Here is a 16,480-nt window from a genome sequence, read left to right as displayed (position 1 = left end):
TAGATTATTAATCATATCACTTAATTATTTCTAATTCTTATTTATTAATTAATTACCTAATTAATTAATTACCCAATTATTAATTAATTAGATAACTAATAAATAATTAGATAAATAATTAAATAACTAATTAAATAATTAAATAAATAATTAAATAAATAACTAATTTTGAATTTCTAAATTAATAAAATAATTTAGAAATTATTAATAATAATTTTCAGAATTTAAATCTAATTTTTCTTAGATTTATGGAATTAATAAAACTGATTTATGTTTTTATATAAATAAAATAAATAATTAAAATTTCAGAAACATAAATCAGGAAATTAGATTGGGTTTTATTGGATCAAACCCGGGTAATTTTTCGGGTTGGAAACCGGGTTCACGGGTCGAAATTCGGGTTATCGGGTTTTCAAGAACAGCCCACCGGCAACGACGCCGGTGAGTTTTCTGACGAATCAATCCGGCCAAAACACGGCGATTCCAGGTCAATTCCTCTGGGGTTTCCTTCGCTAACACTCACAGGCCAACTTCCTTTCCTTCTTCATCGTCGTTCCGTCGAGAACTTAGCCGGAAAGCTCAAGAACACAGTGGCGGCGTTAATTCTCCGGCGAGCACGAAACAGGGTCGATACAACGTCGTTTGGTTCGATTCAAGCCTCTAATTCATTCAAAATTTCATCAGCAATCCAACCATATCAATATCATGATCTAATAACCCTCGTAACGCACTCTCCGACCAAACCAAGAACTATTCCGGCCAAACTCCGTTTTGCTTCATTCGTACACAGAAATTTACAATCCATAGCTCAAAATAAAGCTTAAAGTATAAACAATCAAACCCCTATAACCACAATAACCTCAGATTCATACAAATACAAAAACGAACTAATTAAAACTTACATAAACCCTAGAATAATAACTAACACCTAGAGCAATCGTTTGTTCAATTAAATAGCACAAATCAACTGTAAACAAGTATATGAAACTATACCAAGCATCAAATTCAACCCAGAACCCCATAATCAAAAACCCTCAATTTCAGTCCAAGAACCCTAAAATACGAATTGAAAATCTAAATATCAAAACATGAAATTGATGGTATGAACAGAAAGTAGAGATCAAAAGCTTTGTTTTGGTTACTCACATGATCGATTTGGATAACAGAATCACTCTCAAATCTGCAGTTTAATTCCCTGGATGTTCTTCACCAACAAACTAATTTCTTGATTTTTGTGGATTTTTAATAATAATTAACTAATTAATTAATAATAAAACAGCTATTTATAGTACTGAAAATAATACCCCTAAATAAAATTAAGGGGCTAATTACACTCTTAATAAAAATATTTGGCCCCAAATTTTATAATTTTTGGGTATTAATATTGAATTTTTAAATATCCAATAAATACAAAATAAATACTAAAAATTCCCAAAAATTGTGAAAAATACAAAAATACAAAGAAAAATGATATATAATAATTTCATGATCATATACAAATAAAAATGTGATTTTTGTGGGGTTTTTGGTACCCGAAGGGGTCCGGAAAAGTCGTTTTTCGCGAAAAAGGTCAATTTGTAAAACGTCTAGGGGTTCAGAATAGCAATACGGTACAGAGCATTTTTAATAGAACAGAGCCAATGATTTTGTTTGAAATATGGGCTTTTAAAATACTGTTTGAGCTGTACGGGTTTTGATATAAAATATATAACTCGCGATAAAACACTCAATAAATATCCGAAACATGTTCAGATCAAAACAAACCACACGTAGCACATAACGATTAGGGTTTAATGACTCAACACAGTTAATCACATAATAATACACATAATTTATTATTATTATAATACAATGCAAGCGTAATTCCTCGGTCGTTACAGATTTTATGTATATAAATTAGAAATTTTGACATAACACATATATTATTATAACACATATACTATTATGATTTTTAAAAATTATTTAAATAAATTAACTCGGCTTGTGTTTCGCACGAGTTATGAAATAGTATTAATAATAATCTCCTAATATTACCGTAAATTAGGCCTGCAAATTATGCATTCCAAAATATGATTATTATTTCACAAACCTATGTTTTAATTTAAAAATTAATCTAATATCTACCGGCTTGTATCTCCTACCATACATTGGCTAATTTTTACTCACTGTTATCTTCCTTTTTTTTATTTTCGTATTTAATATTTTATTACCAGTATTTAACTCGTGAGATACACGATTATTTTTATCATTATATATTATAAGATATAATTTAAATATATTACTGTTATGATTCGAACATTATAATTCTAGTATAATAATTTTACAATGCATCACAATTATTTTTATCATTATATATTGTAGATTATAATTTTAATATATTGATGGTAGGATTCGAACCTTATACTTCTTCTATAATAATTTTTAAGATTACTAGCTTAAAACCCGTGCGATGCACGAATCGCACAGTTTTTTTTAATATTATATAATTTTTTAAAAAAGTTTTAAAGTCAATTTTTAATTTTGTTAATTTAAAATTTAAAATAATATAATTTCATAATAATTATATTAGGAGACGTATATGTTCATAACTTTTTAGAACATTTGAACTTATTTAAAGTGATAGCATTGGTAAGGAGGGAAATGTTATTGTAACGAAATTATTATTTTATTGAGGGTTAAAATATAATGTCTCCAATATGTTGGGATCTTAAAAAATATTAATTTAGCATGGTGATTACTTAATCGATTAACTATAACTCTATGAAAGATATTTGAAAAAGACAATATATTGATTGAACAATATAGTGTTATTGATAATTTTATGTGTATTTTAAAAAAAAATAATATTTAAAATTTGATTTTTTAGCTCACATCAATAGGATACGAATTATATTTAGTCTGATATTAATTTGATTTATCTCTGATCAGTGGTTTATATTATTTTATTTTAGCCAGATGCCCAATACACCAACCAAATCAAACTAATTATATTTAGTTTAATTTTTTTAAAGTCTTGATCAATAAAATAATTTTATTTTAGACTAAATAATTAGTATATATGATTTTATTTTTGTTGTTCAAATTGTATTTTTATTTTAGTTTTGTGTTAGTCTGAATCAGTTGTATAATGTATTTTTTTATCCTGTATAAATAAAATATATTATTTTGTTTATCCAAGTACATTAGTATAATTATTTTAGGAGGATTGATAGTATTATTATTTTGTCTTAACACAATTCATATGATATAGTAACTAAATCTTAATAATTATATTTAGTTTGTTTAAATTAAATTTAGCTGAAGTAACAAATTGGAATAATATAAAAAATTGATATGAATTAAAATATAAATTGGTAGAAGAAGTTGAATTTAAAATTAATTATAATGATATAGAGTTCGATATAAAATAGAATTGAAATTGGTAAATTAATAGAGGAAGTTGACTTTAATATCAATTAGAACTAGAATTGATCGACCCAATGTTTAGAATTAGAATAATTAAATAAGTGTAATTAAGTCAGCAAGTACCGACCGACTACCAAACTTTTAATGTTTCGTCTATTATAATATAGTATAGATATTTAACAGTTCTTATCAGTTTCTAAGTTAAGTGACCAAGGATAACCAAATTTTTAATGTTTTGTGTTTAATATAATAGTATAGATTTCTTTCTTCAATCTTCATACATCTTTCCCGCTCTCTTATTTTAACACATTGTTTATATATGTTACAAATGAAATACATTTTCTTAAACTATTAGACTTCTCTTCACTTTTAGATTGTTTCTAATGATGTTTTCATTTAAAATAGCTACATGTGTTTTAATTAGAACTAGAACATGTAATTGATATAATCAGTCCTGTTAATATAAGCTTACAGTAATGAACCTGGTCGAGACATATTTTTAAATTTAATAGCCTCCAAAACTGTATTTAAATTTAAATTGTTTTAGTTAGAATAACATTTCAACATAATTATACCCTTAATGATTTTTTACAAATAAACCTGCCCGTAAATCGCGCCCAAATACCCAACGACCAAAATTATTAATATCTCGTACTTAATGGTACTAGTCTATAACCCGTGCGATACACAAACTGATTATAATATTTGTAATTTTATTATGTTATTAAAATGAATTATAAAAAGCAATAATTATATATTATTAAGATTACTAAAATTAATATATTTACCTATTATTTTATACGTATTATATTAATGAAGAATTCAAAATTTAGATAGTTAAAATCTTAAAAATCCGTCCTACTACCACTTATACGCGTGCGGAGCCTACATGAAAGTAGAAGTGGTATTTTTTTTTAATTTTTTCTTGATTTATTAACTATTTGCTTACATTATAACTTGAATTACTAAAATTACAAAAGAGGTAAGAAAGAAATTGAGTGCGATTAGAAATTAAGTTGAATAATAATTCATAGAATTTGTATTTATATTGGATACATGATTTAATTTTTGTAATAAAATTATATTATTTAAACATTATTCTGTAAGGTGTTAACATACTTTTTAGAAAGACGTTAACTAAATGGCCAGACGAAACAATGTTTCTCTTATCACAGTCAGGAACTGCTTATAACATTAATCTTATTATTTTATAAAAATAAATTGTAAGAGACAATAATTATATATTATTGAGATTAATGAAGTTAATATATTTACATATTATTTTTTATATATTATAATATTGAAGGATTCAAAATTTAGATAGTTAAAATTTTTAAAACTCGTCCCACTACCGCCTGTATAGGTCGTTTCGTTGCGTAGGTGCAGAGCCTATATGAAAGTGGAAGTCTTGAATATCACTTATGTATATGGATGATTTGGTATTGTTGTTTAAATAATTTCTTGATTTATTAATAATTTTGTTATATTATAATTTGAATTACTAAAATTAATTTTGAAAGTGTTTGGTTCCTTATAAAAGAGGCGAGAAACAAGTTGTGTGCGATTAGAAATTAAGTTGGATAATAATCCATATGGGATACATGATTTAATTTTTTAATTATATTATATTTATTTAAACTTTGTTTTTTGTAAGGTGTTAGCATACTTTTTAGAAAGACGTTAACCAACCACTTTTTAGAAAGACGTTAACCAACCGACCAAGTCCTCCTACTACCGCCTGTATAGGTCGTTTCGCTGCGTGGGTGCGGAACCTATGGGAAAGTGGAAATCTTGAATATCACTGATGTATATAGATGATTTGGTTTTATTTTTTTAATAATTTCTTGATTTATTAATTATTTTGTTATATTATAATTTGAATTATTAAAATTAATTTTGGAAGTGTTTGGTTCCCTAGAAACAAGTTGTGTGAGATTAGAAATTAAGTTCGATAATAATCCATAGAGTTTGTAGTTATATTAGATACATGATTTAATTCTTTTAATTAAATTATATTTATTTAAACTTTATTTTTTGGAAGGTGTTAATATACTTTTTAGGATGGCGTTAACCAACCGACCAAACGAAGCCATGTTTCGCTTATAATAGTATAGTATAGACTAGCTTTACAACCCGTGCGATGCATGTGTCTTCACTATTTTTTTTATATTAATTATAATTATATTAAAATTCTTTTGTTAATATTAAAAAGTATATAATGGGTGAGATTTGAATCATTAATCTTATTCGTACGTTTATAAATAATATTATTAATTTATTATTAACGGAAGTCGAACCTGAAACTTGGATAATGTATAAATATTTATATAAATATTTGTTGTTAACGGGGTTCGAACCTGAAAGTTTGAGTAGTGTAAAATAATAATATAAATATTTATTGTTGGCAAGATTTGAACCTAGAAATTTGAGTAATGTATATTATTTTTAGTAAATATATTTGATGTTGGCGGGATTCGAACCTGGGAGAGCTTGAGTAGTGTAAATTGATAATATAAATAATATTTGTTGTTTCAAGGATTCAAATCTAGAAACTTGAGTACTATATTTTTTTAATATTTGGATCAAATGGTATTGATCACTTGATTAAAAAGATCCGACGGTCTTAAACAGGGATAACCAAACCCAACTAAGAAAAAGCATACCAAATTATACTTCATCCCGATTATTATAGTATATGCGCGAGCTGATTATAATATTTGCAATTTGCTTATTACATAAAAATAAATTATAAAAGATGATAATTAGGTATTATTGAAATTAAAAAAATTAATTTTTTTGTATGTATGGTGATACTGATGGATTTAAAATATGAATTAAAAGTATAAATTATTTTTAATATTAAAATATGAATTATTAAAATTAAGTTTGGAAGTATTTGGTTTCCGGTACAAGAGATGAGAAAGAAGTTGAGGGCAATTAGAAGTTAAGTTCAATTGTAGTTCAAAGAGTTTGTAATTATATTAGATACCTAATTTAACATTTGTAAATAAATTATTATTAAGTTGTTACAACTAACCAGTCTTCTCTCTGTGACATGGTAACTCGTTTTGCTCTCTGCAAAGTCCTTTTGTCATAAGTACTTCGTCATCTCTTTACAATTGTGTTATCATTTTCATCAATATGGCATCAACGAGTCATTTAATTCAAGCAATGCAAGACATAACTCTGAAAGAGGAGGAAGAAGGGGGTTTGGCCCTGGAAGGGTTAGAGGAAGATGGAGAAAACGCAAATTTTGTGACTAAAACACAAAATTATGTCTCGTTGGTCGTTTTCTAAGCGAAGGAGTAATGAATTTTCAAGCCATGCAACAAACATTAGCCGCTATCTGGAAGCCAGGAAAAGGAGTTTATATAAAAGAAGTGGACGTGAATTTGTATTTGTTTCAATTCTACCACGAAGTAGACATCAAAAGGGTCCTGGATGGGAGTCTGTGGTCTTTTAACAGGAAAACTCTGATTATAGCGAGAATGAAAGAATGAGATATACCAAGATGTGTTAGTCTTAACACTTTGGATTTATGGGTGCAAATACATGATCTTCGTATAGGGTTTATGTCTGAGAGAGTCATCAAAGAAGTGGGGAATTATATAGGGAGTTTTATCGAATCCTGTCCATATAATTTTATAGGAGGTTGGAAAGAATACTTGCGGGTTCGTGTTCCGGTGAAATTATCAACCCCGTTAAAATGGAGGATGAAGCTTAGGAAATCTGGGGAAGAATGGGTGTGGATTAGTTTCAAGTATGAGAATGTACCCACGTTCTGTTTCATATATGGAATACTTGGTCATTCAGAGAAGTTTTGTTCCTGTTTGTTCGATACTCTGGAAACTGAGATTGTGAAACCTTATGGTGCTTGGATGCGTGCACCTTTCAGGAAGCCAGTAAAACAAATCAGCGCACGTTGGCTGCGTGACGGTGGAGCACAGGTTGAAACAAAATCTGCAAATCAGGAAACAGGAGAAAATCATGGAGGAAAGATTGCAACAGAAAATCCTGCAAATAGGGATAAGGGAGGAAAGTCAGGGGCGGAAAAGATGCAAAACAATATTAAGGGCGCGAGTCATGGATTTTTGAATTTGTCCTGCTCAACTGACGGAGCGGATAAAAATATTAAAACGAAAGATATTAATGTGATAAAAAAAGAACTGATGATGGGCTTGGAAAAGATAAAATTATGTGCCTGGATACAGAAATAGGAATGGACTCGGATAGTAAAGATGTGGTGAACAAGGATTAAGATATGAGTTCAAAAAACGGAAAAGTGGAGGGAACCCAGGAAGGGGCTCACCTAGCATTATGAGTTGTATTAGTTGGAATTGCCACGGGCTTGGGAACCTGTGGGCCGTTCAATTTCTAACGAAGATAGTTCTCCAAAAGAAGCCCAATATAATATTTTTAAGTGAAATTCTCTGCAAGAAAGATAGAGTCAGAATAGTGAAGAATATTTTAGGTTTTGAAGGTGCTGTTACAGTAGAGCGTCAAGGCAATAGCGGTGGATTAGATTTGATTTGGAGAAATAAAGAGGAGGTTAATCCGAAGTCCTTCAGTAAGCATTACATCGACACTGAAGTTTCAGTACAGGGGTGGGATAAGTTTCGGCTTACTGGTCTTTATGGTGAGCCTTATAGAGCCAATAGAAGATTTACATGGGATCTAATTCGTCACCTCCATCAAATTTCACAGCTTCCTTGGTGTATAATTTGTGACATGAACAACACCCTTAATCATGAAGATAAAAGGGGTGGCCATCAATACCCGAACTGGTTACTTCAAGGGTTCAGACAGGCTGTCGAAGATTGTGATCTAGTTGACATGGATATCAAAGGATATCAGTTTACATGGGAGAAAAGCTATGGCAGAAATGATTGGATCGAAGTCAGATTAGATAGAGCCCTCGTTTCTTACAACTTTATGAATTGCTTTAAAAATGCTCAGCTCACGAATCTAGAAATCACGACTTCTAATCATAGTCCTATAATGATTGAGCCAGTGATTATCTTCAATATTGTTCCTTCAAAGAGGTTTAGGTTTGAGAATGCGTGGCTTCGAGAACTGATTTGTCAGCAAATAGTAGAAGAAACATGAAGATTATATGAGGATCTATCTTTGCAGCAGAAGATTTTTAAGTGTGCTGAGTCTTTACAGATTTGGGGTTAGGAGATTACAGGCAGTTTCAAAATAAGAATAAAATGGAGCAAGCGTATTCTTAAAAATATGAAGGGTCGACGTGATGCAGCTTCTATAAAGAGCTACCAAGAAGCAGCCAAGCAATTGCATGAAACTTATACGTAACAAGAAATTTTCTAGAAGCAACGAAGTAAACAATTATGGCTCAGAGAGGGTGATAGCAATAACAGATTTTTTTTTCATGCAGCAACAAAAATTCGGAGGAAAACTAACACCATTCACTCTCTTCTGGATAGTAATGGTCAATTTGTAAGTTGGAATTCAGGTTTGTAGGAGTTGATGATTCTGTATTTTTCAACTCTTTTTAAGTCTGCAGAAACAGAGTGGGAGTCAGTGATTGAATGTGTTGATTGGGGGATTACAGAAGAGCAGAATCTAGAGCTTTTGATGCCAGTCGAGGATGAGGAGGTTAAACGAGCTTTATTTTCAATGCATCCGGAAAAATCTCCTGGACCGGATGGCATGAGTCCTTGTTTCTACCAGAAATATTGGAACACGTTGGGCAAAGATCTCACATCCCTGGTAAAGATTTTTTTTGATACTGCCTCTCTTGATTGTCACCTTACAGACACAAACATAGTATTAATCCCAAAAAAGAAGTGTCCAATTCAAATGGATGATTTGAGACCAATCTCCCTGTGTAATGTTGCATATAAAGTTATTTCTAAGTTGCTGGCAAATAGGCTTAATCGTGTAATTAATGGGATAAAGAATTAAACATTCCAATTTCACCTACTAGTCTAGTGAAAGTTGTTTCATCCAAAGGTTTGGTAAAAATGTCAGCTAATTGTTTTTCTGTTGGAACAAAAATGAGCTCAATGGTACCATTTGTAGCATGTTCTCCAATAAAATGGTACCTTACATCAATGTGTTTTGTTCTAGAATGATTAACTGGATTAGCCACTATAGTTATAGCACTAGTATTGTCACACGTGATAGGAATTTTTTGTAACACTAGCCAATAACTTCAAAGTAGTTCATTTCTAATCTAAAGTAATTCAGCACAACAACTTCCTGCAGCTATGTATTCAGCATCTGCTGTAGAAGTTGATATAGATTGTCGTTTCTTGCTATACCAGGATACAAGTCTTTGACCAAGAAATTGACAGCTTACATTAGCACTCTTTCTGTCAACCCTGCATCCAGCAAAATCTGCATCTGTGTAGCCAACAACTTCAATACCAGTTCCCTTAGGATACCACAATCCCAAGTTTGGAGTCCCGTTCAAATATCTGAAAATCCTCTTTACAGCCATCAAATATGATTCTTTTGGATTAGCTTGAAATCTTACACATAGACATGTTACAAACATGATGTCTGGTCTACTTGGAGTTAAGTAAAGCAATGATCCAATCATTCCTCTATAGCTTGATATATCCACACTCAACTTTGTTGCTGTAGACATAGGTGTAGAAGCAGGTGAACAATCAACCATACCAAACTTTTTCAATAAGTCCTTAACATACTTAGTTTGGCCGATTAAGATTCCATCACTTCTTTGACTGACTTGTAGTCCAAGAAAGTAACTTAATTCCCCCATCATACTCATTTCATATTTACTCTGCATGATCTTAGAAAATCTTTGGAAAAGCTTTTCATTTGTAGAACCAAAGATGATATCATCCACATAGATATGAACTAGGATCATATCTTCACCATGTTTCTTGTAGAAGAGAGTCTTATCTATAGTACCTCTAGTAAAACCATGTTTCAGTAGGAATTCTGACAATGTATCATACCAAGCTCTAGGTGTCTGCTTTAGTCCATATAGAGCCTTGAGTAATTTGAACACAAAATTTGGAAATTCTGGATCTTCAAAGCCAGGTGGCCGTTGCACATAAACTTCTTCTTCTAACTTACCATTTAGGAAGGCACTCTTGACATCCATTTAATACACTTTAAAATTTGAATGTGCAGCAAATGCTAGAAAAATCCTTATTGCTTCAAGTCTTGCAACTGGAGCAAAAGTTTCATCATAATCAATTCCTTCTTCTTGTGAGTAGCCATTTACAACCAACATTGCCTTGTTTCTGGTAACTATACCATTTTCATCCATCTTGTTCCTGAACACCCATTTTATTCCAATAATGTTTCTATTCTTTGGTGCAGGAACTAACTCCTAAACTTTGTTCCTTTCAAACTGATTAAGCTCCTCTTGCATTGCAAATATCCAATCAGGATCCATTAGAGCTTCTTCAGTTTTCTTGGGTTCTATTTGAGACAGAAAGCATGCATGTAGGCACTCATTAACAATTGCACTTTTAGTTCTCACACCAGCAGTAGGATCACCAATAATTGCTTCCCTAGAGTGACTCTTATCCCACTTCCTTGTATGAGTTTGTTGACTTGTGCCTTCATCATTTTCTTCATTATTGGTATGACTTCTAGATCCTTCTTCTCTTTCTCCCCCTGAGTTTATGCTATCAAATTCAGGTGTTTGAGATGAGTTTCTGAAGCAATTTGATCTAGTGAATATCCCAGAAAAATTGCTTCAGAAACTTTTAAGTCAAATTTTCCCACATATTCAGAGTTGTTTTTCAAAATGTAACAATTGATTCCAAACACATGAAGATGCTTTACAGTAGGATTCTTTTAGACATGATTGAGTAAGGTGATATTCCACGAGCCTTGTTAATGAGATATCTATTTTGATTGTAGCATATAGTGTTAACAACCTCTTCCCAGAAACTTGTTGGCAATTTGGCATCTTGCAGCATTGTTCTAGCAGCTTCAACTAATGTTCCTTTCTTCCTTTTAGCTACTCCATTTTGTTAAGGTGTTCTAGCTGCTGAGAATTCTTGAACAATCCCTTTATTTTTGTAGAATTCACTCAATGTTGCATTCCTGAATTCTGTTCCATTATCACTTCTCAATATATTTTTACACAATTATGATCTTCAGCCTATTTTTCTATCTTCTTTATATGTTCAATTATGATGTGTGGAGTTTTATCTTTAGAGTGCATGAACTCTACCCAAGTGTATCTTGAGAAATCATCCACCATTACAAGTGCATATTTGTTTCTTGAAATAGAGAAGATAGTTACTGGTCCAAACAAGTCCATGTGAATAAGTTGCAATGGTGCACTTATAGAATTCACAGTTTTTGACTTGTAACTTGATCTTTTCATTTTTCCTTTCTAACAAGCTTCACAAATTTCAACTTGAGCAAACTCTAGTTTAGGCATGTCTCATACTAACTCCCTTTTCACCAAGGTGTTAATTGCCTTGAAATTCAAGTGAGACAAATTCTTATGCCATAGCTTGCTTTGTTCTTCTGATGCTTTGGTGTAGAAGCAATAAATTCCATCCTTATTTGTTGAGTCCAAGTCTGCAACAAACAAGCTTCCTTTCCTTGCTCCTTTCAGAGCAACTTCACCAGTTTTTTTGTTGATAAAAGTGCATTCTTCTTTGTTGAATAAGACTTCAAAACCTTTGTCTGCAAATTGGCTAACACTGAGAAGATTCACTTCAAGACCAGCTACTAGTGCTACATCATCAATGATAACATTTTCAGAAACAATCTTGCCATATCCCATTGTGAATCCTTTGTTGTTGTCTCCAAAGGTCACCAAAGGGCCAGCCTTCTCCTCAAATTGTGATAGCAGGGCCTTATCACCTGTCATATGTCTGGAACACCCACTGTCAATGATCCATATGAACTTCTTCACTTTGCCCTGCACACAATGAGTTTTAAGTGTGTTTAGCAACCCAAGCAGTGTTGGGTACTTTCTTCTTGTTAACTAATTTAGCAGAAGTAGAATGAGTTATTATGATAAATTATAATTCAATGACTGTTGTGCACTTTCCCTATCTGTTGTAGAGCCAATTTTTGTTTCTTTGAGGTCTACTCTTAGTTTGTGACAACTTTTCATCACTTTCAAGTTGCAAGGGATACAGTCAAACATGTCACAGAATGAGTAGGGATCATTTGCATCTGCTTCATTGTATTTGCAGGCTCCTTCAGCTGGCTTGCTAACAACCTTTTTACATAGGTGAGTTAGATGATTCACAGAGCCACATTTTTCACACTTCTTTCTTGGAGCATCTGCAACATAAGCAAAATTATTGCTTTTGTTTATCCCAATTTTCCCATTTCTATTTTTCTTCTTCTTTCTTGCATCTTCAGTCTTGGTTTCTTTGACAGGTGTCTTGGTTTCTTTGACAGGGGTCTTGGAACTTTGATTATCCATGAGCTTCTCTTCAGTTTTGAAGGATTGAGTTGTTTCTGCATCTTTCTTCTCATTGTCTCATCAGCAATTTCTTGCTTGATAATCAACTCTTCTTCACTGAAGTTAATGTCACATGCCTTGAACATAGGTGAATTAACCTTTTTCAGGATTGTTGGAACATTTTCATTTTCTGTTGCTTTCCCTTTGTCACCTATATTTTTCTTCTTGTTGTTCAAGGCATCATAATCAAGACCAATAGCAATATTTGCACATGGCTTGTTTTTCTAATGGTATTGTCCAATTAACTCAGGTGCATTCTTGAAGGATTTCAATTTAACTTCATTCTTTTCCACCTTCTCCCTTAGCACTGCTTCAATTTTACTTGCATACTTGAGCTTGTTCTTCAGATATGCATTTTCTTGTCTTATAGTTTCAAGCTCCACCAACAACAATTCAGCTTCTTGTTTCTCACTTTCAATCTTCTCATTTATGTTTGTCAGTCTGCTAACTTCTTCATTAGCAGCAGCCATACTTGTATGTATGTGAAACATTTCTGTGCTCATCTTTTCTACAGTTTCCTTATATTGACTCGCATTTAAATCAATGGTAGTGAGAGTTGGTACCTGTGATTTTGATGAGGATGATTCTCCTTGCTCCAAGGCCATTAAAGCATAATTTCCAACTTCCTCATCTTCAACATTATCAGAATCATCCCAACTTTTTCCCTCTACTGTATAAGCTTTGCTTTGCTGTTTCTTCAGAAGAGCTTCATACTTTGCTTCCACTACAAGATAAGCTTTGTCCTTCTTTACTTTCTTGGATTTCCTGCATTCTGTAACAAAATGGCCTGGTTCATCACAGTTGAAGCACCTTATCTTTGATCTGTCAATAGATCCGGTTTTGTAACCATTTTTGCTATCAGATATGTACTTCCCTTTTCCTTTCCAGTCGCTGTCTTTATTGAAAGACTGTCTTTTACCCTTGAAGAATCTTGGCTTCTTTACTCTAATGTTAGAGAACTTTCTTGCCAGATAGGCCATTGACTGATCAAGCTTATCAAGTTCATCCAAGGTGTAGAACTCATCTTCTTCCAGTTCCAGAATGACCTGTTCTTGTGAATCATTTGTTCCTTGCTCACTTGTTGAGGCAACTGGAGTTTGAGATCTTGGCTCATCATTAGAGGTTTAGATTTCATTGACAATTAGATCACTTAAACCATCTACAACATGCCCTTGTCAAGTTCTTAATAATTTTCTTTGAATCATTTCTAATTCATAAGTCTTCAAGATTCCATAAAGAACTTCCAGTGTTATTCTGCTTAGATCTCTTCCTTTTATGATTGCTGAGATTTTCTGTTCCAAATGATCAGGGAGTGTGAGCAAAAACTTCAAGTTCACCTTTTCATCTTCATAGTATTTATCATGGAGCTGCAAGTCATTTATCAGCTTATTGAACCTTTTAAACACATCAGTGATACATTCTTTTGGCTTGTCCATGAAACCCTCATATTGTGAAATCAGTATCCTTCTTTGATTAGATCTAACTTTCTTAGTTCCCTCACACAGTATTTCAATCTTTTCCCAGATTTTCTTGGCAGTGTCACAATTGACAATGTTGTTGTACATTACATTGTCAAGTGACTCTATCAATATCAGTTGCAAGCCACTATCCAGGGAAACTTTCTCTTTCTCAGGCTCAGTGTACTCAGAAGGGTCTTTTGGAGCATAATGAGCTGGAATAACTATTAGTCGCTAAAATTCACGCAAGTATACGCATTCGCAAGTAATATAGAATAAATTCTAGTTCGTTCCCACATGAATAGGTTTAGGTTAATTTTAATCAATGTATTTATGTAACACTAGTATGGTTATTATCCAATGCTAAGACGAGTAACAAATTGTGGTTGTTTATACTAAGATTTACTAAGAGATTATACTAAAGAACATAAATTAAGAGATTAAAGAGAATTGAATAATATATAACATAAATATGGGATTCTAACTTCATTAAATACTTCATTCAACAACCTTTTCGTTCTTAACCTTAGCATGTAATGGTGATGACACTAATCTGATAACACGAAACTGATAAACGCCAACTTTCGTTGTACGAATATCATACTACCAGACATCCACAAAAGAGATAGAAGCTGGATAGATACCAATTATATTGAGATCCTATATGTCTATAAAATTGGACAACATAACGGTTTAATGCACAAGTTACCCCTCGTGATTACATAGGGCAAGTAAAATGGTTAAAATTACCTACGGATCATGCATAATGAATACATGAACCTATGCTAGCATGGCAAGTTCTAAACCCTTAAATTCACTTTTTCTTCATTAAAGATTAACACACTATCTTATAAGTTCACGACGCTCACAAGACGAATAAGCGCAACCACAACTAGGTTATCATACAATCACCACACACTAAGGCATCAAAACAAATTAACTAAAAAAAACCATAAATAATCCGTTAAACCCCACGATAATGATTGGCCCATAATCGGACTCATCATCAACGTGGGTTCCGATGAAAGCATGGTATAATAAACGTCGTCTTTATATTTAATAAAACCAAGTACGAAACAAAAGTAAAGGTTCAAGAATAAGAAAACTAGCATCCAAAGTTACAACTTAAAACAAAGAATCACAAGAATAAACTAGATCTTCTTCGCCTTGGTTGAAATGTGCTCTACGGTCTTCTTACGCCTTCTCCTTAGCTCTAGTACGTCTCCTTATGAAAAACGAGCTTTATTTATGTATACATATGCTATAGAATTAAATAGGGCTTCAAACTCTCAAAATCCCAATAGAAACAGAATTCTGTCACCCCAATCTGGGGCGGCCGCGCGCTGCTTCAGCGCAGGCACGCTAAGTTTCTGCTTCTTGGGCGCGGCCGCACGCTACTTCAGCGCGGGTGCGCCGTCCTTTTGGATAAAATTCTGATTTCTTTTCTTCTTGTTGATTTCAGCTGGTCTTTTCATGAGCTTTATTCTAGACACTATCCTAACACCAAATTAGCACTAAAACCATGCTAATTCACCTAATTACCTGGAAAATGTCTGCAATGTAAAAACACTATAAAAACACGTCAAAAATACTAACAACTTGAGTAAAAAAACACTAATTCAAAGCTTTATGCAAATACTAACAACTTGAGTAAAATACTAACATATTTGTGCGTGTGTGCAAATGCTTACAAATATACTATCGCAACTAGATCAATAATCATGACTCACTACTCATCAAAGCAATCAAATAGTAACACCCCCAAATCCGGGGTTGGGGATCCGGGTTGTCACGAGTTCCATTTCCTTTACTAACACCCAATCTTAATAAACAATCAACTATTCCGTACTGTGACCCCACAATAAACACACACACCATAAGTTATAGTCTCAGAGATGAATATCCAAAAATAATACGAGTCATTTTATTCCACAATTATATGCCATTACACCTTAAAAGGGTTTCTGAATAAATTTACATTTCTTTGCCATTATTACAATTCATAAAGATACATAAGTCTGGTACATCAAAAGTTGAAAGCCTAGCCTATTGGTAGTTCCTACCTCAGCTACAACGGCATCAACGCCTATAGGAAACTGCGGAACGTTTCCTATCCGCTCGCGAATTTGGAGCTAGGTCCTGTTCATCTTGTCTATCTGATGTTGTGTGATGAAAGAAG

General features: G+C 32.4%; 1 protein-coding gene across 1 annotated transcript; it reads left to right on the top strand.

Moving 5' to 3' along the window:
• Nucleotides 1-7,722: 7,722 nt before the first annotated feature.
• Nucleotides 7,723-9,330, top strand: LOC141701008 (uncharacterized). Its single transcript, XM_074504656.1, has 3 exons — nucleotides 7,723-8,485; nucleotides 8,801-8,878; nucleotides 8,930-9,330. The coding sequence occupies exons 1-3, from the start codon at nucleotides 7,723-7,725 to the stop codon at nucleotides 9,328-9,330; spliced, it is 1,242 nt and encodes a 413-aa protein (XP_074360757.1).
• The last annotated feature ends 7,150 nt before the right edge of the window (nucleotides 9,331-16,480 follow it).

This window comes from Apium graveolens, chromosome 2 (genome assembly GCF_009905375.1).
Source record: "Apium graveolens cultivar Ventura chromosome 2, ASM990537v1, whole genome shotgun sequence".
NCBI lineage: Eukaryota > Viridiplantae > Streptophyta > Magnoliopsida > Apiales > Apiaceae > Apium > Apium graveolens.
Note: the sequence above shows the minus strand (reverse complement) of the source record. Positions and strands in the feature narration are given on the sequence as shown.